We start from the raw sequence: 20,327 nt of genomic DNA, 5'->3' as shown, positions 1-20,327 counted from the left end.
AAGCAGAGAGAAATTCAAGATGGTTAGCATGCAAGATCGCGATAAGATGCAGCGAGTATGGACTTTAATCGTTTTACTGCACTTTTCTCCACGCCCCAGTAAAAGTCAACACAGCTTGCGCTGGCGCATTGACTGCGCCGAGTTAGACAGCCAGAAACGATGGAGACTTGCCGAGTTCAGCAAAAACAACACTTTTCCAAATGGTTATACAGTGCACTACACAAAAAGGCAAACACCGGGAAGGCCGAAGCAATTTAGAAAAATATAGAACATCAGGGCACAAAGTTCAGTATAATCAATCATTAACAATATTCGCGATAAAAAACTTCGTTATCAACAAGGAAGATAATTTCTGGAAGGAACACATAAATTATGGAGACGACGACAACAGGGAATGCTGATTAAATTTGATCTCTCATCGGAGTGTGAAAAAGGCAAGTTAATCATCCGGTTTGCAGAAGAACAATGCTGGCCAGCCTTGAATATTTCCCCTTCATTGTGAGAGAATGAGCTGTTGATTTAACCCAGTCAGGGCACTAAAAGACACGAGACACGGCTCAAGTGGTCACTTTCTCTTTCCACTCTCGTTCACTTGTTTGCGAATCCCTTTGGATTTTGCTCCTGCCAACGCCACAGATCTCGACCTATAACATAACCAGACCAATTATGTATCGGAACTGCCCCAGAAGTGCCTCCCCTCTGATTACCGCTAATTCAAGCCCACATGCAACAAGTGCAGAGCAAGCCTGCCATTGCACAGGCACACAGACAAGCCGCGGTAAATTGCAGCAGAACGACTGGGAAACAAAAGCACACCACTTCAAACGAAAGACATAGCAGCAAGACATCCGCAGCTATTAAAAACATTCGGGTTGGATTGGCGATTTTTGTTATGTTCCGTAGTTTCCAAGCATTGAACCAATGCTCTGTAGCTTCTTTAAAATTGCATAAAGCGGTAAAACATTAAACGACACTTAAAGCATCTGATAGTAATGTGCCGTCATACTAGTGCCTTACTGTAGTTGAGAAACACAGTCAGTAATAATCTTCTTGGTACAGTGTGTAATTGGAATTTTACAAACATGATGAAATCCAGAAAGATCCTATAATTCCTTCATCTAGAGCGGACGAACTATGAAGGATTCAGCGAAGCAAACTTGAAACGACATTTCCAGTATCATGCACATATACATAAAAGACAAAACTATCTAAAACCTGAAGTGGCACACCTAACAATTTAGGTGATTATGGTTATAAGTTATAACAAAATTATACCTACAAATTAATATAGCTACAACAATTTTACTACAGTATATCAGGATGAATTAACAGGAAATTATGTAAAATTACTTAACACAGTCCAACAAAGCAATTATAAGAACAAGAACATTAAAAACTTACACATATCATCCAATCCTTTTTCGCATTTCCAGTTTAGTTCTTTCTCCGCCAACGCTGCGGAACCGTATACAGTTGGAACATCTCCTCCTCTTCTATCGACCTTTCGATACTGTATATCTCGACCGGAAGCTTTTTTGAAAGCCTCGACCATTTCCAGAACGGAATATCCCTGACCAGTTCCCAAATTGTAAACCTAAACATCAAGTTTCTCAATGCTCAATGGCAAATCTCATGAGCAGCAACCAAAGGGGTCTCACCTTCAGTCCAAACGATTTTTCGAACTTTTTCAGAGCAGCCACATGGCCTTTGGCCAAGTCCACAACGTGGATATAGTCTCTCACACCTGAAATACACAACATGCAGCCATCAAGCAATGAAAACTGCATTTTGGGCCATCGGAGGAGTTTACCCGTTCCATCCTTTGTATCGTAATCCGATCCAAAAACTTTCAATTCCGGTTGTCGGCCAACTGCGACCTGCGCAACGAACGGCATAAGGTTGTTTGGAGGACCCTGGGGATCTTCGCCTATTCTTCCCGATTCGTGCGATCCTACTGGATTAAAATACCGCAGCAAGATTATGTCCCAAGCCTAAAAAAGAGGTAATCTCAATTGCACCTGCTCTGTGATAAAATCAACCAAAATTCGTATCTATCTCATAAAACTTACCGCAAAAGAGTTTAATTTTACAAAAAAACACCTGCTACCACGCTATACACGCTCAATATGAAAAACACAAGCACAGTGGTACTGTCGTCAGGGTAGCGGCAACTGGAAGTAAGCTTACTGCATCAGACTTGTGCAAATCCTGAAGTATGACTTCCACCATATACTTCGTCTGCCCATAAGGATTCGTTATTCCTACACCAACCGGATGTTTCTCATCAATCGGGAGATACTGAGGATTTCCGTAAACTGTTGCTGAACTGGAAAAGACGAAACGCTTGACTCCCGCATTTCTAGCAACCTGTTGAAAACCGTAACCATGTTTGCATCAAGCCGAAAAAAGGCGAACAGGCATTTTCGCACACCGCTACTTGCATCTTGTACGATTTATGTAAAGTAATAATAAGTTTGAAACTAACAATATTTAACCGAACCAGTACATTTCTTACACAGCCATAACACCGTTACGTTTCACTGGTAACACAATTTTTGTGACCACACTACATCACATACCATTAAGAGATTGATCGATCCTCCAACGTTGCTCTTATAATATTCCAATGGTTTCTGCACCGATTCTCCCACCGCTTTCAAGGCAGCGCAATGAATAATGCAATAAATTTCATGCTGAAACAGCAATAATTATCAAGAATTGCAGCATGCAGGGAAAAGGCGAATAATTTAAACGCATGCACCTGTTGCACATTCTTTTCTTCAGAAAACAAAATGATGAAAAGGACAGGGTAACAGAAGTTTTAATGCACGTTTAGTCGTATACCGATAATTATTCTAGTGTATAGCATGCATCTTGATCTCACCACCAACACGGCAAACGAAAGAAGTCCAGGTAGTACAATACAGGCATAATAGTAAATAGGCAAAATTACTGTAGTACATACATATGCACATATAACGTGTGATAAAATGTAATAGTTTATATGGCAGCAATAAAATTTTCGAAAAAAATTGGAATAACATGCACAAAATACAAAACAAAAAATTTTAAAAAAATTACCCTATAGTTAAAATACATTATCATCAACATGCATCGTTACCAAGATTTCAACAGGCAGCACAGCAAATCTAAACGCAGAACAATACATACCATAATTATGATTTCACAAACCTTTTGAAAGATTGCATTCAAAGCTTGAGTGTCGTTCATGTCAGCCTTATGAAAAATGCATTTCTTCCCAGTGATTTGCTCAACCCGCTTCAGACTCTCTGGGAATCCCGAAGCCTGAGGATCTAGGGAAAATAAACATTTTAACAAATAGACGGAGGTATCTAGTATCCACAACTGTTGAATTTATTATTTACAAGAGTGGAGTGGAACACACTTTTACCTTCCACAGCATTGGCAAAATTATCCACAGCCACCACTTGGTATCCTTCGTTCAGCAGCTCCACAATGCAGTGGCTAGCAATATATCCCGCTCCACCAGTCACAAGAACGGTCCGGGATCCCGATGTCATCGCTGCAGGTATAGAAAATTGTCTTCTTCTAGTCAATACCAAATTTGCAATCCGTTCCGCTGCAGCTCTTCGATCACTTTTGTGCGGATAACTGTCACGTAGAGCACGGTCGAAGACGCGGTCGACCAGCACAACTAAGTAACTATAAGATAATAAGAGTCTATAACTACGCTAATGTCGGAATACCAGAATAAAACAATTTTGTAACTCGTTGTAGGCCAGAGTTCAGAACAAAGCTGTCACCAAACCGCGAACAAAAAAATTGAAATTAGTTCACACAACCACTAAACAAAAACAACGACAAATTTCTTTTCATTCTGAATATTCCAAAAGGACTTCGTAAAACTGGCTACGTCGCACTTACTGGAGTTTCAAAATTAACCTAACCACCGGCTCGGCATCGTCGTGGCAGACTGCAAACTTTCGCTGAGTCGGCGGTTACCGCGATTAGCAGTCAGTTCCAAACTGCATAATTACATTTTGCAATTGTAGAGCGTCCGCATCGGCAAGTCGAAAAGTTAGCAAGTGGTGCACGTCATTATTACCAAAAGACGGCAAAACTTTTGGCAAAAGTTACTGAAAATTTTGAGATTAAAAATCGTGAAAAATTTTTAGCTACGAACAAATGCTGCTTGTACTGCTAGACTGCTAGTAGACATATTTCGTGTGTTCAGAAACAAAAATTCAATTAACAAAACATCCATATGCCCACTGTCCAGTGTCCAGTCATGCGTCAGAAATATGGCCTAATTATATTTAAACCATCAGCAACATTATATTTACCACACATTTCACATAAGGCAAATCAAACCCAAAATCTGGACCAACAACATTCGGTGACCGCCACACCCTGACCGGTGACCAACACACACTGCCCCATTTTAGTGCAAATCACTTAGTCAAAACATCACAGATTAAAAAGCTCCCTTCAACGTCGGCGCATTGTCGAGTTCGTTAGCAAAAGATCTGGCTGAATGGTATTTGGTTCCCGGATTGGTTCCGGTGCGTCGTGTATAGCTGCTTTGGAGTAGCCAAACAGGTCGCTCAAGAGATTGTTGAGCGAATATTGAGGTTTTGCAGCACTTCTTGTGACCCGCTCTATCCAGTGAACGTAGTTGGATACTCGAGTGTACACCGATGGTCTTTTAGCTCCACACCTGTATGCAAAACAAAGCAGTTATCCGAAAAAAAATGATATTTATTTAATACGTATTCAATTCTTACCCCGCTCCAAAACTGACAATGCCTTCAACTGACCAGACCCTTTCCGATCCATCTCCCCTTCGACATACCAACGGGCCACCGCTGTCACCCTACGAAACACAAAGTAAATTATACTACATGATAGTTTTGGCAAAAAAAAGTTGTTTAGTACGGTTATTAAATTATTTCGAACAAAACTAACGGAATTCAAATTTAAACTGAAATGTGATTCCTTTACTTTGCAAGGCTCTATATCCGCAGCAGGAGGCATACTGCATAGCATCGTTTCCCGGATTAGGCTTTTCCAGTACACCGAACAGTTTGTTCTGCAATAGCAACCATTATAGGAAAAAAACACTGTCTGGCTCAGTCGGCACAACTTTGATATTTTCCAACATAAATTTTAATATCGCAAATTCTCTCTGCTTGTCATTTCGAAACTTATATGTAACCATATTTGTCGCTCACCGGTCGAAAATGTTGACCAAACCCTGTTTCAACGCTTCACTGTGGACATTAACCGAGCTATACTGGTACGGTGGCACGGTAGCGGCTTGCCGGGGATTGACAACCATGCGGTGTCCATGTGGTACAACATGATGCGCCGGTTTCACGGGTTTTACCGAATGCTCTGCTGAGGGTGACGTAACCACGGAGTAAACTTCCTTTTCATCCAGATCCGACGTTATTACCGCCTCAAGGAACGGCAATAGCAAATCGCTTAACGACGGTGCCCTTCTCGTCGTTCGTTTCGTAGTACTCGTGTGCGTTGTAGTAGTTATTGTGGTTTCCGTAGTTGCTGGTTCGTCTTTTGCCGGCGCTGCCGTTTGGGTCTGCGAGGCGGATTCCGCTGCGTTTGTTGCCGTTTGCGTTGTCGGTGTGCTAGTGGTTTCCGTTGTAGTACTCGTGGAGGCTGTGGTCGTAGAAGTCGTAGTTGCAGTTGTTGTCGTCGTGGGCGTGGTGGTGGTAGTGGTGGGCGTGGACCGCGTGGTGGTAGTAGTTGTTGTCGTTGCAGTTGAGGTTGTTGTAGTCGTCGGAGTTGTCGTGGGAAGAGTGGCAGTGGTTGTAGAAGCGGGTGGGGTCACGGATATGGTAGAGGTCACCGCAGCTGTGGAAGTGGTGGACGGTTTTGTAGAGATTGTGGTCGTCATTATATCGCGGACCCCACCGGCTGGCTTGGTTGTCGGATGGGTAGTTGGTGGTTTGGACGTTGTAGGAGTTGTTTTTATGGCGGTCGTAGTGGTAGTTGTCTTTGGCGGCGAGGTTGGCAAAGTGCTTAAATTAAAGCAAAACCTCATTAGCATTAGCGCGTCAGTTTTAAAATTTACTCATGGTCAGTACTAGTAAGAATGAAATTCCATGACTGCAAGCCTGAATTAGCAAAGTTTAAGTATATTTCACCTACTACATCAATGAAACCATTGTTGCATTGACTTTCCATGCACTGCATCTACAGTTAGTGTGCCAACAGTGGTCACCTGGTTGTTGTTGTGCTTGTCTTTACAGTGGTGGTAGTCGGAGAGGCGGTCGTGCTTCTTGTAGTAGTCATTGTTGTCGGAGTGATAACAGAATGCTGATTCGAAAGCGAGGCTTGCAAGTTAGGATTCTGGATTTCATTTGCACCAGCGGCACCGTTGTTTGCCGCTGCCGAAGGTGGAGTGGGATCATCCTCGGGATCAAAACCATCATCCGCTGTGGTCTTTACAGTTGTTTCCGTGGTTGTAGAGGGCGCAGATGTAGAATACGAATATTGATCCAAAAATCGTCCCCATCCTTAAATGTATTCCAAAGCAAAAATTTGAATGACTTACGCGTAAGCAATTTTAAATTTAACCTGTTACAACACATTCCTCTCCTGGCTCTGGATCATTCATGGGCGTCGGAAGGCAGACACTGGAGATTCTCTCGTTGAACACCAACGGATACGTCAGGCGCACCAGCGCCAGGTCATTGGCGGGCGCACCGCGATATGTATAATTCGGATGACGATAGATTTGCTGCACACCGTAGTCTCTTTCGAAAGATTCAAACACCGACATGTTGTGCTCTCCCACACGTACGACATACTTTTTCGGATATGATGGGCTACTGCAAATTTACAAAAATTGCGATAAAAAGGATTTTCATTTGGAGCAATACCGCAATCGCTCATAACTCATAAGGAACATGCAGCAGTGTAGCCAGTGTATTAACCAACCTCCCAGGGAAGCAGTGTCCAGCAGTCAGAATAAACTGTTTATTGTAAATAGCTCCTCCACAGAAAAATGAAACACCGCCGGTCACTCTTTCTCCAATTCTCACCTGCCACGGCCAACTACCAGGCACAGCATCATCACCTCCTAAATCAGATTAATAATTACGTCAATGTTAATTAACACAAAATGTTTAAAAATGTAATTTTACCAAGAATGCGGCTATCCGAAAGTACCGACGGAGCAATGGCTTGTTTGCCACAGTTAGGATGGGTCACCGGAAGTTCGGTGGATTGACCGAAAACTGCAAAACGAATAAATCTACATATAACACAATCGTCCATAAAATAAAAATTACACCAGTTGGCGGATTTCGATTGATTGCAGGCTTGCTAGTACCGGTAATAGCTAGATAAACGAATGCCACAACGAAGAGAAGATTTCCGTACGGCCACATGACGCAGCGGGGCATTGAATTCCCTGGCTTATAAATCTTGTGCAGCAAGTGATGTACGTATTAGGAGGAGTCTGGATGACCGCACAGATCTTTCCTTACTGCCACACAGGAGGATAAACAAAAAGCCATGCTTGCATTCGAAGGACTGCTTGCCTGTAGTGTAAAAGTGCCGCGCCAGCTGGATTATCTCGTCGGGTGCGGCACGAAATGCTGACAAACAGGTCACTGAGGGCAGTGAACATTTCCCAATTTGCATCAACTGCATTTTCATACTAAAATTCGAAGTATCGGCGCGCGAAATTTCAGTGTTCGTTGCAATGGTATTTAATTTTATTGTACGAATACCTTAGAGTACTATTAATTGTATAATAACGAGTTCTTCAGGTGAGTTCTTCAGGTCAGCCTCAAAGCAACCAGATTAAAGTACCAGTTGATCGTACGTCGTACAAATTCGATGTTCATGGCCGCTGTGCCGACAGTTTATGTGGAAAACGCAAAAAGCAGCACAGCACAAAAACTGGAACAGCACAAAAATTCACTGGAGTTGTACGTGTTGGTGGCATTTGTCAAATTAACGAATTTACTCAAACTAAAATCCGTATTTTTGAAGAATGGTTTACATTTGACGCTTCCAGGAGTGACGCCTCAAATTGTTTCTAGAAGGGTTCACAAGCAAGGAAGAAATACGAAGTATCGAAAACGGAAAATCGCTAAACTTTTGATTACAGTAGTACACTCTGGTCTTTCGCCCGCAGCAGGCAGTCAGCAGCACCGTAAGCTTGCCTTGGTTTTTTTGCTGCGCTGTTCAAAGTCAGATTTTGTCATTTCTTTATACCTGCAAAAGATTCTTGAAGTTTAGAGGATTGCAAAACTCCAAACGTTTAAAACTACAGCTTGTGAATACGTACATATCCACTGAAGCATTCCAGAAAAACTGAAAGTTCAGAAAGTGTCTCACTGCGATGGCGTAGCTTCTTCATTTACAGTGTTTACTTCGTATTTCTGTACTGTTAAGTGTTCCCCGCGGCTATCACTACGTTTGATGCGTATCTAATGTGGTGCGAAGTGCTAATATCACCGATAACAGCTGACTGGTTATCAACATGCGGCTCCGCTGATTGGCAGCGCCGTTTTCCAAGCTACCGAACGTTTTGACGGGCCATCATCATCATGACTGTTGAAGTTCTTCCAATGGCACCGCTGCAGCATAACAATAATGCCAGCATTGTCACACGGCGAAAGATGGGTTCGCGGTTCCTCACGCGATGGACAATATTAGCCATCTGTCTGTGTGCTGCATTAATATATTTCCTGGATATCCCTTCCCGGTTTGATCAGGGGAAAATCATTACTACTTTCATATCCGGAGGTACTGTGGATCCTCTTGTACTGGATATTCAGCAGCAGATTAACAGTCGCAAACAAAGTGCGGCGCAAGCCAGTAATCTCTTCCCCGTTGATCCAGATGCCATAAAGACAGTGTTGTTTTGGACGCAGTTTTTTGGTGTTCCGGATTCCAGGGGGACGATGGGATCCAAGTTGTTTGACGGATGCCCTGTCAAACAGTGTACTGCTACAAATGATAAAGGTGTGCGCTAATTTTTTACTGAGAGTTATAATTTATTAAAAGGCATTGACGAATAATTCTCGTAATTGCAGTAGATTAATAAATTTTTGACTGATTTTTGACTGAAGCCTTTAGGCTTCATGAATTTTATGAAATTTTTAAGATCTGTTTTGTTTTTATGGCACGATAAAATCAGTTTTACTTTAAACAGCTTTGTTTTTATGGCTGGTGACACTCGCGACAGTTTGTTCTGCTTTGAAGTTTTGTATGTAGCAAAACATTTCGCAATGCGACGCTCAAACTCCATTATCGTACAGTTTTCTACGTACAAGCTATAGTCTCTGGCGTGATATGTTTGCTTTCATTTGGTTTTAAATTTTTGTTTTACGATGTACATATTTGAGACAATGATTTGTATTTGAATTAGTATTGATTGAATTATGTGGAAGCTCAGGAATGTTCCGGTCGATATAAGCAGGGAACTGGCAAGTAATGGTATTTGTTTGAACTTGCAGGAAATCTCAATAAGGCTGATGCTGTGATATTCCACGCTTTGGACGTTGATCCGAAAGCTCTTCCTGGACCTCGTGGGTCCAAGCAACATTACGTTTTCCTGATTGGCGAATCTCCAGCCAACTTGCCAAACAACCGTGTCCCGGATACTCCACTGGGATTTTTCGACATGACACACACATACCGACTGAACTCTGATATCCTGGGACATTACATGTACAGTGCTCCACTGGAGCAGGCACCAAAAAATTTTGCCGAAGGGAAAAATAAATTGGTAGCTTGGTATGTTAGTAATTGCCATACGCACAGTAAGCGAGAAAACTACGTCAAGCAACTGCAAAAGTATGTGAATGTGGATGTGTATGGAAAATGTGGATCATTAAAGTGCTCGCGCAACGATGAGCAGGCATGCAATCAACTGCTGAAGAAGGAATACAAATTTTACCTTGCTTTTGAAAACAGGTGCGTTTGACATTACATTGCGACTGGGTGTTGGTTACAGCATAAGAGCTGCATGTTTGTTTTGCATTTTTGTTTTCTTTATAATCCCCTATCGTATTAAACGATTTCTTGTCAAGACTACGTTGAAACTGCTTTACGAAAGGCTTTTGGAAAGTGTTTTTAGGAATTACGAGTATAATGTTAAATGCTTGAACTTGCTCACAAGTGTGTAGCAAAACGTTAGTGATGTACAATTGTAAAATACGCATTTGTAACATTTGTGTCAAATTGTGTGTGACACTGTGGCACATGTTTGATTTTTTCAGTTTCACGAGCATTAAATTGATAACTTCATTAAGTATTCGGGTAAGCGCATGATATCACAAATTAGTTTTCGTTCCTCTATTAATTGCAGCATATGCCAGGATTATGTAACGGAGAAGTTCACCAACGCCCTATCCAATTACGTCGTCCCAGTTGCGCTAGGAGGAGGCAACATGACAATTTACCCACCTAATTCGTACATCCATGTTGATGACTTCCCTTCCGTGAAGGCGCTAGCGGACTATCTGCAGTACCTGAACAATAATGACACAGCCTATAACGAGTACATGAAATGGCGTTTCGATCCTGTTCTGGTATCTTCCCATGGACGTTATTCTGCCGCCAATAGTGGTTGGTGTGAGTTATGCGAGAAACTGCATGACCCGGCATTTGAAGCCAAAGAGTATCCTAACGCTAAACAGTGGTATATGGAAGGCGGACACTGTCGAGAAGGAAAGTGGTGATGAGTGTGTAAAATAGTCATGATAACACAGCGGAGTGCGCGTCAAACTGAATTGACGATGAGCTGTTTCCGGTGAAAAGTTCCTTGGTGGAAAAGTTTATAGCGGTTTTACTTTCGTTAATGCAAACTGCTTCTTTGTTTTTAAATTTTACCTGTTTCTTCTGCTGATTATCATCTTCATGCCAAAAATGTTTTGCTCATCTATGGTGGTTGCATATTGCAACAGCAGCAATGTTCAGTAATTAAGAAGCGGAAGGTTACTATAAAATTAGTCGTATCAAGATAACGATTCCGAGCTTCCTGTTGTGAGTGCACTTAGCTGTCACTTGTCAGGCTGTCAACACTGTTTGTACACGTCGGTGCAACAAACGTTTTCATTCTTTTAACTTTTTATTTCAAAATAAAACAACCATGAGTACATCATGATATACAGCAGAGCAGTGGTTGCTCCAATAAAACATGCAAAATCAATAAAGAAATATCGAAACAGCTTCCCGATTATATTTTTTCTGTAACGGGAACGACAGATGTATCCAACATTCGAGGTGGCTCCAAATCATATGTGTGTTTCCTAAGTAAACCCAATTCAGCTCGCTCCATCGTTTCCGAAACAAGATCTTCTATTTTGCCCTCCCCGAAGTCTTTGGCCAATTTCACCCCGTAGATGGCATCGTACAGATCCCGCGCCGAATGCTCCGGTTCCACCGTATCCTGTGCTCGGTAGGAAACGTACGCTTTCAGCGGAAAATCCGTTAAATCCGGAATAACCAACTCGGGAATCATTTCGGGAATCTCACGAAACTTGCCCGTGCTGGCATCAAGTACGCCCGTCGGTCGCACATCATAACCGTACAACCCAAAGGGATACTCGTACTCCGGAACGCCTTTAAATAATTTCTGTAGATGCTTAGGTAAATCCAGAACAGTGATGGGACGAGAACGGGGATTGTTACGGCTCTGCGCAGGGCAAGTGGTGCTCAAGCATCTTGCACCAGAAGATGTAGCTTTTGCACAGTGCGACAAGGAAGGCGATGCCTTGATGGCGGTAATGCGCATGCAATTCATGATTCCCAACCTTCCAAACTTTACCAGTCCGGCACCAATCCGCAGTCGAATTCCGGCTCCCGTTCAATAAGATTATAGAATTTATAGAACTAGAGTCCTAGACAAAGACCCAAAGACCTGGACAGCTGTTAACTCGCTGCCAATACCAAAAACGATGTAGACGAAAAGAGTGAGGCCAAACAATTACCGAGAACGCACAGCAACAAAAAGAAAAGAGAACAATCACAACATAGGAAAGCAACTTTCTAAAAGGGAATTCGCCATGATTTTACGTATCCGCAAAAAGATAAAACTTTTAGATGGTTTAGAAAGACTCAAAGACATGTGTTGTGTGAGTGTGTCTACCGCCCCAGGGTTCCGTTTGTGAGAGCGACAGTAGTGGCTCGATTGCAGTTCTGATGTGTTGAATTTTGGCTCACAAGCGACGACTGCAGTAACAAAATACAGTATTTGGAATTTTTTCAGAGCTTTTTGTTTTCGAGTTTTCAGTCTTCAGATACCAGGTTTGCTGATGCTTTTCAGAGTATTTCTGGCGGATTTTTGTGTTGCCTTCTGCGCGTACGTGGAACTCTGATGCCAATATGGCTACCACAGGAAACCAGCGCGGAATTTCGGAGAGAATCGCGCAGGTGGTCTGCTTGAAATTTGAGTTTGAATCCGCGCTGCACGACATCATTACTGATGCCAGTCTTCCGGAGATTGAACAAGTTCGAAAAATTATCGTAAGTTTTGTATAATGTATCGTAAAAGCAGGATATACTACTGAGCAGAGTGTAACTGGCAGTCGTTTTTGGTCTCCTCGAGTTTGCATGGTGAGCATGCGTTGCACTTTTTCGACTTGCAAAAGTAATCACTCCGACAGCATCGCAGAATGAGAAAACGCATAGAGCTGCGATCTGCCGAACTGGACGCTGGGTACTCTTGGCCGTGCAGAAGTTACTCTGAACAGCAAAAAGTCCGCAGCATCCAGATACAGTCTAGTTGTTCGATACGTGCTACTTTAGTTGCATGAGGACTTGCATTAACATTTAACAAATTAAATTAACAAATGAACCGTCTGCAGCAAATTAACATTCAACAGTCTTTAACTTCGATAAATGCTTGCGTTTTTCTCCTTGCCCCCTCCCCTGTCTTTGCCCCTTGGGCGTTGCTGCGTGGTTGAATTGTGTGTTATAAAAAAGGCTGTTTTTTTGCATGTGCAGCCAGTGCAGGTAAGCCGCACACGCGTATGGTCCTTTAGCATCGAAACAGAATATTATTTTTTTCAATTTTATTTTCGTTTTTTACAGACTCAGTCGTCTGAGATGCTGAATGGATGCCTGTTAAATTTACAAAAGCGGTATGTTTTGAAATCAGTGTTTACGAGCTACAAATCGTGCAGTTACAGGTGTGGTAAGATAAAGTGAACGATACGTTTATGCTCCTTTATCGACTATTTGGGTTACCGTACATTTGAGTTATTTATGCAGCGTAACACGATGAACGTTATTTATATTGCATATTCACTGGTTTTTTAATCTTAATTGCAGACAGGACACCCTTTCAGCAACACAGTTGCCGACCACTGCGAGGTTGTGTGCCGATTTCGCAACGAAAATAACACTGAACGGAGGAGCTGGAGATGCAGCTAGCAGTATTAAATCCATTCCGGCGCCAGTGCCGAAACCCCAAAAGACAGCCTCTCCGACACCGCCTCCACCGCCAAAAATATCTCCGCCGAAAGCCCCGAAACCGCAAAACGCACCGGCGCCTGTGTTGTCCAAAAAGCAACTGCGTGCACAACAGTTTGCACAAGGTTAGGCAAAATAAATGCGCTCAAATTGGAGCCATTGTACATGATAGGTGTTCATACGTTAATTAACTGGGATTATTCGTCTCACTCGGCGTTTTGTTCTTGAATTGCTAATTGCTTTGTAGTAACAGCGCCAGGCCATAAATCGAAAGTCTTCCAGGCGAAAGTTGCGAAGCAGCCCGTAATTCATAAAGCTACGCATAAGAAGGCCGACTGGGAATTGTATGTGATGCAGATTTTTTAAATACAGTCAGCGTCTGTGACTAAATGGCTTACATTAGAACATCTTGTTTGTTTGTTATAGCAAAGCTTATTTTCCGGAAATTCCTGCGACCATAACAGAAGAGCATCTGCGTTCCTTTTTTATGCTATATGGATTGGTGGTGAACGTATCCATTTTTTCTCGAGCCAATAGCACGAAAAAGGTTGGAACCATTCAATTCGCCGCAAAGGAAGCAGCGCTGTACGTTGTGAATAAGACGTTCTTCGTGCACGGCCACAATCTTCGAGTGACACCGTTTCAGGTAACTTTGAACGTACTACGCTAGTCTTTTGTAAACAAAACTATCATTACTGAAAAATAATGTAATTACAGTACCTTTTAAATGATATGGCATATTATTGCCGAAATGTCATCACGTGTACGTATATTGGCATGTGGGACATCCTTGCAGTGTTGTAACAAGTTTCTGGTATAGAGGACACTGGAACAGATGTAGAAAAGAAGTTGTTCATTCATCTGGACGGTTATATGTGAATGCTTTACTTGATAACATCCATTTCAGAGGTTTTATGCTCTTTTATAGAAAACTAAACCAGTCTACGTTTATCAAGTAATACTGCTACGCTTTGGTCATGCAGTTCCCGCAAAAATCGAATGCGCTTTCCTGACTAACCTTGTTGCTTGCAATTTCATTTTTGGGTCTGTTTGCAGGTTTTGATATGTCTGCTTGCGATTTGACGTGTGGCTGTGCAAAATTTCGCATATTAATAATTGGTTTATGTTGAGACATACGGTGTTTTTATATCAGCTGATTATAAGTGCTTTGGACGTTGTCGTGCTAACGGTTTAATTCTGTTTTGCTTTGTTAGATTAACCAAGTCCTTGGAAACGCAGCTGCGAAAAAACCAAAGTCGCCCAATAAACCTCAAACCCAAGCGTCTATCGTAACGCCAGCGGAATCCGTAGGGTCGGCCACCGGAAACGACGTCATGGAAACGCTGGGCAATGCCAATCACTTTACCGATAGATGCATAACATGTAAAACCGCACAAGTGGACTGCATTATACTCTGGTGTGGCCATGTCAACGTGTGCTTGCACTGTGCTAGCCAAATGCAAAATTGTCCCGTATTCGGATGTGGCAAGGAAATCGAGAAGATCACCAAACTGGACGATCGATAGTATTCTTAGGAGTTCCTTTTTAATATAAAAATAATGATAACAAAACTGCACAATGAATGACCAATAACTTTTTTTCGGGGTTCGTTTTTATATGAACGCACTGCACACTATTGATTATGCAGTACTTGCTGTGTATTGTACAACTGCTTTATACGTTCTGCAGGTTTTTGCGTGTCGATTGTTGATTGTTGATTGTAGAACAATTATTTATCTTCTGTCTGATTCTTGAGTAAACGTGGAATGCGCTTTGTTATATGGAATTATGGTTTTCGATTAGCGGAAACGAATAGATTATTTCGAACGGAATAAAGTTCAAACTGAATGAGATTTTATTGTTTTAATGAGCGTACAGTGACCACCGTTATTTGAACGGCCATTGATGGTAATTTTGTGATACAAATTCTTGTACAAAGTCCCGGCAGCCATAAACCGGTGTAAGAATTGGAGAAAATGCTTTAAAGGGTCAGTTTTTGCTGGTCGATCCAGTCGATGAAGCTGGCTACTCTGGTAAAAACAGCCGGGCCTCGCTGACCGCACCTGTCAACAAAAAAACCGCCGCTATACAGTAGTTGTCTCCAGCAATAACGGTATAATTCGCTATATATCACAATTCACAAACAGCTTTGGTAGCTTATCGTTAGGTACATACTGTATATCTATATATAATTAAAAATTGAAACTGTTTAGCGTCTCTTACCCAGCGCCAAAACTGACGACACCTTCGACATTCCAAGTAGAGCTTCCGTCCACTTTGCAAGCCATAGGGCCACCACTGTCACCCTATAACCGATAAAGATATTTATAAAACATCTAAATTTTTGAATCGTAATAATAATAAATTAACTTTGCAAAAGTTCCTGCTCTACTATTACAACATATGCAAGAATTACTAAATGATGGAATATTGCTTAAAAAGCATCCTGCTAATCATAAGCGCTTTGTATATAAGCATACCTGGCACGGTTCACCATGAACGTTGGCCACCCATTCATCGGCATCATCATAGGTGCAGGTCATGTAATCCCGAATGACAATCGGTCTCCAGGCCTGCTTGCAGGTGTCACGATCCAGAATAGACATTTTGGCTTGTTTCAAGACCGTGCTGGGTCGAAGGATGGGCTGGGCCGGCGCCCGGAAGATCCCCGTGGACTGGTTGACGGTGCTGCCCCACCCGGTCACCACACAGGTGCGGCCAGGCAGAGTGTCTGAATTCTTTTCCGGCAGGCACACCGGCGACACGCTGTCGGAGAAGGCAATGGAGCTGGACAGTTTCAGCAGGGCAATGTCGTTGCTGACACCGGTGGCGGTCATACCGAACTGGGCATGTTTGCGGATGGTCTTGATGTTATAGTCTTTCTGGCCAACTTCCACAGTGTTGTCTTGGTGGTCACCAACCCGAACGAAAAAGGTCGCACCGAACGGAGTACTGCAAAAATTTACAAACATTAATGAAAAGAACAAAGTGCTAAGGATTTGAAAGCGCAATTATAATAAGCAACAATAATATTATATAATTATTCATGAGAATTATCCAGGGTTTACAACTTCGGTTTATTAGAAGTACCGGTACAAGATTTCCGTTGATAGCCCTATAGAATAACTACTAGGCACGATTGAGTGCCTGTTTTACAAGAACCCGTAATCGGCAACGTTTTTTAAAAAATTCCTTAATTATATGATTCAAAGCCGGTGAAAGAAATATACAGACTGTACATGGGAAATATGTGAGTGCTGAGTATGACACCGGAATTATATATAATTCATACATTCTGCAAAATAAAATTATTTTTGGGGAATTGTCAGTTCTTACCCTTGAGCAAAGCAATGGCTTGCGGTCAGGATGTGGTCTTTGTCGATGATGCTTCCGCCGCAGAAGAACTGTGTCCTTCCCAGGAAGTCGCGCATTCCCAGGCGCACTTGCCACGGCCATGAACCCTTCTTGGCCGTTTCCCCACCACGCACTTTGGTGACACTGGTCAGCACCGGATCTACCACCGGTACACCGCACGAGGTGACCTCTTGACCGTTGGATACGGCGGCCAAACCGGCAACGAGGACGGCGGCAACAACGAAAAGGGAGCGAACCATGGTAGAGCGGTTTTCTGTGAGCGGAAGGCAGCAAGTTGATGCGGGATATTAGTGCTACATTTACGCTATTTGTAAGCCGGTTATAAAGGATGTAGGTGGATTGTTCCATATTTGATTAACGGTTTTTCTTATCGGTTTTTCATTCCAGAACAATGCGTGCCAATCGAAAGAAATTGATAACGCAGCCGCTATCACGGTGAAATATTTGGCTATCGACACAAATACATCATGCGCAATGTATCGTGGTATCACATTTGCAGTGGTAAAGGTCACCATTCCCAGAAGAATTGTGGAACATCGATCAAGGCGGAACCATAACGTCGGCAAGTACTTGTTATTTACCGCTCTACCTAAAAATTAGGCCTATATCTTATCTCCTGTTTCAAAGATCTCGCAGTACCGTTATCTTGGACTGAAGATATCAAAAGGTTCTTAACTGGATAGGACGTCACTTTCCGTACCGCACGGTATCTGGTAAAATTTGTTTTCAATGTTTTTAGCTTACGCCTTGTACTACACAATTCGTCAGGCGTTTCACAGAATATTCGAGAAGATCAATAAATTTGTCATACACTGATCTGCGCTTCCGTAAACCGACTCGGTGCTAAGTTGCCCTATTTATTTCCAATTTTCCATGTGGAAATTGATTCTGAATACCACATAAAAAATGTATACCGGAGTAGGAATAATTAGTAACGACGATATGTGCAATACCTGATAGCAAGTTAACAATTTTAATATCATTGCAAGCGATAGTGATGGCTGATATGCCGTATTCAGATCTGTTTTGTACTCGTGCAATTACACCTATAAGATGATTACTATCGCTTGTAGTGATATATGCATTGCGTTTATGCCTTGTGATTACAGTGCAAAATATGGCTCGTAATGGTCATATGTTCTGTAATCAAGCGGGCGAGCGAAGCGAGCCCGCGTTTCTAATTCAAGACATGTTGAGGGTTCGATGAAACGGAAGTGACAGTGACCTTTGGGTCGCCGAGTGACCTTTGGGTCGCCACCGATTTTCATCGTGATTCCTATACAGTTTGATGTGCTGAGTCGATCTGAAGTACTCGGGGACCTCGAACCCGGGTCCCCGAGGTCGCCACCACGATATGTACCATATATGTATAGTTTGACGTGCTGAGTCGAACTGAAGTACTCGGGGACCTCGAACCCGGGTCCCCGAGGTCGCCACCACGATATGTACCATATATGTACAGTTTGACGTGCTGAGTCGAACTGAAGTACTCGAAGACCTCGAACCCGGGTCCCCGAGGTCGCCACAACGATATGTACTGTATTTGTACAGTTTGACGCGCTAAGTCGAACTGAAGTACTTGGGGACCTCGAACCCGGGTCCCCGAGGTCGCCACAACGATATGTACTATATTGCACAGTTGGACGTGCTGAATCGAACTGAAGTGCTTGGAGACCTCGAATCCGGGTCCCCGAGGTCGCCACAACGATATGTGCAACATATGCACAGTTTGACGTGATGAGTCAAACTAAAATGTTTGGGCAGTGACGACGACGGGCACTTCTAAGTCGCAAACCCAGTTTCCCAAAAGAGCTATTATGTTATGAACTTTAAAAATGTTTCAAAATCTCTAGGTGTGAGTACCAACCGTTACTGAACCGTAAGACCTGATCCAGATCTGAATCCAAAATATAGTTTTAAATAATTCTAAATAATTCGAAATAATTCGAAATAATTCATATTTGAAATTATTTAGAATTATTCTAAATAATTTTAAATAATATGATTACAATACCGGAATCTTGATCACCTCTGAAAAATTAAACAACCAATTGCAAATATCTACGCACTCAAAACTTAAGTAATCACCTTCAAAAAATTAACTAACTTTCGAGTCTACAAGCTCTCCATTTTAAAATATTTACATTGGTTAAATCAGTTAAAAATTTAGAGAAAAAAATAACTAAATAAATAGCCGGATAAGTAGATCATGAAAAACTTCGGCAGCTAGGTGCGATGATGTTTAATTACTAAATTTGCTTATTTTTCAAATCACTCATTTGGGGAATATCGGACGTTAGAATACCTTAGATAAATATATATTTAAATAATTATCTTCGAAGAAACTGATAGTTGCCTTTGAAATCCAATGCAGAAAAACCATTTTCTCACATTTCGTGTGCCGCTGTAAAATGCAGAATTCAAATGTAACGAGACACTAATGGGAATTAAAATACAAGAATATTCAAGAAATTAGAAAATAAGTAATAAAATTCTCTAATTCAAAATCCATAATTATATAATATTTTATGAATTTTGTAGTGGAAACCAAATTATTGCTCTCACCGTTCAAATTTTTTCCCGAATTTATTTTGAAATCGTTTTACCTATAACTAAATTCCAAGGTATTATAAGAGAAATAAATTTACGTGCCACGATTTTTAAACTTAAGTTCGACATTTTTTTTCCTGATTCGTTAAGTGTACAGTCAATTTTCGAATCAAAATCTGATTTTTTTATTTTTTTTTCGTTCTATATCTGAATTACTATCAATTTTTAGAATTCGCACAAAATTTTCGAGACAGTCTTAGTTTCAGGTATGATTCCAAAATCCTAACGGATTATAATTTATTAAATTACTTTTCTTTATGTTGCAATAGCGGTAAATCCGAACACCACTTTCGAATAATTTTAATGGTTACCGCAAGTCTTTGTTTGCTTCTCGAAAATCCATATTATATTTTGATTTCATTTTTAATATTGTATTATTTATTTGCTTTCTGAGAATGCAGTGGAAAAATAAACCCTTACAAAAACAGCTTCGGATGCTTGAAACATTGAATTTTCCCTAAATTTATTCGGCAGTTTTTTTCTATTCTGCAGGTGACACGTAAGCATGAACACTGTTTGGGCTTAAAAACTTACCGCAACACTCGATTGAGGAGATTTCACACGGAAGTGAAAGAAACACAGTATCGCTATTTTTTCCAAGCTTTCAAATGTTTTTTTATAATTTCTGGAAACTATTTTAAGATTGAAAAATAGCTGCGCCGTTGTTGTGTATAAAAATAATGTAATTGTTCATGCGCATTTACATGTACTTAGTTTTGAAAAAGGTGGAAAGGTGGATTACATTTTATAATGAGCCCTTTGATGTACCAGTTTACTTTAAAACTTATTGAAATTTTACGGCCTATAATTCTCCAACTGGATGATGCGCCTACCAACCGCTTTTTTTGGGGTGTATGCAATCGACAAAATGTCATAAAAGAATGTAAAAGTATGTGAAAGACTGG

At 41.5% G+C, this 20,327-nt stretch overlaps 6 protein-coding genes across 7 annotated transcripts; 2 read left to right on the top strand and 4 right to left on the bottom strand.

Moving 5' to 3' along the window:
• Positions 1-60: 60 nt before the first annotated feature.
• LOC129581928 (UDP-glucose 4-epimerase-like) lies at positions 61-3,896 on the bottom strand. The gene is made up of 8 exons (XM_055473233.1): positions 3,413-3,896; positions 3,193-3,314; positions 2,580-2,693; positions 2,188-2,367; positions 1,811-1,991; positions 1,659-1,744; positions 1,402-1,594; positions 61-644 (listed from the first exon to the last, which is right to left on the bottom strand). The coding sequence occupies exons 1-8, from the start codon at positions 3,540-3,542 to the stop codon at positions 589-591; spliced, it is 1,062 nt and encodes a 353-aa protein (XP_055329208.1). The 5' UTR covers positions 3,543-3,896; the 3' UTR covers positions 61-588.
• Positions 3,897-4,252: 356 nt separating this feature from the next.
• On the bottom strand, positions 4,253-7,489 carry LOC129581707 (transmembrane protease serine 9-like). The gene is made up of 9 exons (XM_055472921.1): positions 7,337-7,489; positions 7,149-7,241; positions 6,943-7,084; positions 6,580-6,833; positions 6,224-6,518; positions 5,214-6,020; positions 4,984-5,071; positions 4,767-4,855; positions 4,253-4,699 (listed from the first exon to the last, which is right to left on the bottom strand). Exons 1-9 carry the CDS (start codon positions 7,407-7,409, stop codon positions 4,471-4,473), a joined length of 2,070 nt encoding a protein of 689 aa, XP_055328896.1. The 5' UTR covers positions 7,410-7,489; the 3' UTR covers positions 4,253-4,470.
• A 721-nt stretch (positions 7,490-8,210) lies between these two features.
• On the top strand, positions 8,211-11,028 carry LOC129581562 (alpha-(1,3)-fucosyltransferase C-like). Its single transcript, XM_055472709.1, has 3 exons — positions 8,211-8,982; positions 9,477-9,936; positions 10,331-11,028. Exons 1-3 carry the CDS (start codon positions 8,565-8,567, stop codon positions 10,701-10,703), a joined length of 1,251 nt encoding a protein of 416 aa, XP_055328684.1. The 5' UTR covers positions 8,211-8,564; the 3' UTR covers positions 10,704-11,028.
• A 30-nt stretch (positions 11,029-11,058) lies between these two features.
• On the bottom strand, positions 11,059-12,057 carry LOC129581566 (39S ribosomal protein L41, mitochondrial-like). The gene has a single exon (XM_055472713.1). It carries the CDS (start codon positions 11,765-11,767, stop codon positions 11,201-11,203), a length of 567 nt encoding a protein of 188 aa, XP_055328688.1. The 5' UTR covers positions 11,768-12,057; the 3' UTR covers positions 11,059-11,200.
• Positions 12,058-12,201: 144 nt separating this feature from the next.
• LOC129581564 (uncharacterized) lies at positions 12,202-15,277 on the top strand. 2 transcript variants are annotated; one of them, XM_055472711.1, is made up of 6 exons: positions 12,202-12,489; positions 13,057-13,106; positions 13,297-13,562; positions 13,691-13,781; positions 13,864-14,083; positions 14,652-15,277. In XM_055472711.1, exons 1-6 carry the CDS (start codon positions 12,349-12,351, stop codon positions 14,961-14,963), a joined length of 1,080 nt encoding a protein of 359 aa, XP_055328686.1. In that variant the 5' UTR covers positions 12,202-12,348; the 3' UTR covers positions 14,964-15,277. The 2 variants fall into 2 exon arrangements, with proteins under 2 accessions (XP_055328686.1, XP_055328685.1); XM_055472710.1 differs by having other exon boundaries at positions 13,685-13,781.
• Positions 15,275-17,128, bottom strand: LOC129581565 (chymotrypsinogen A-like). The gene is made up of 4 exons (XM_055472712.1): positions 16,774-17,128; positions 15,918-16,389; positions 15,661-15,743; positions 15,275-15,500 (listed from the first exon to the last, which is right to left on the bottom strand). The coding sequence occupies exons 1-4, from the start codon at positions 17,049-17,051 to the stop codon at positions 15,419-15,421; spliced, it is 915 nt and encodes a 304-aa protein (XP_055328687.1). The 5' UTR covers positions 17,052-17,128; the 3' UTR covers positions 15,275-15,418.
• Positions 17,129-20,327: the final 3,199 nt, after the last annotated feature.

Source organism: Paramacrobiotus metropolitanus, unplaced genomic scaffold, assembly GCF_019649055.1.
Source record: "Paramacrobiotus metropolitanus isolate TYO unplaced genomic scaffold, Prichtersi_v1.0 Parri_scaffold0000006, whole genome shotgun sequence".
Taxonomy (NCBI): Eukaryota; Metazoa; Tardigrada; class Eutardigrada; order Parachela; family Macrobiotidae; genus Paramacrobiotus; species Paramacrobiotus metropolitanus.
The sequence above is the reverse complement of the archived record's forward strand: the minus strand, read 5'-3'. Positions and strand labels throughout refer to the sequence as shown.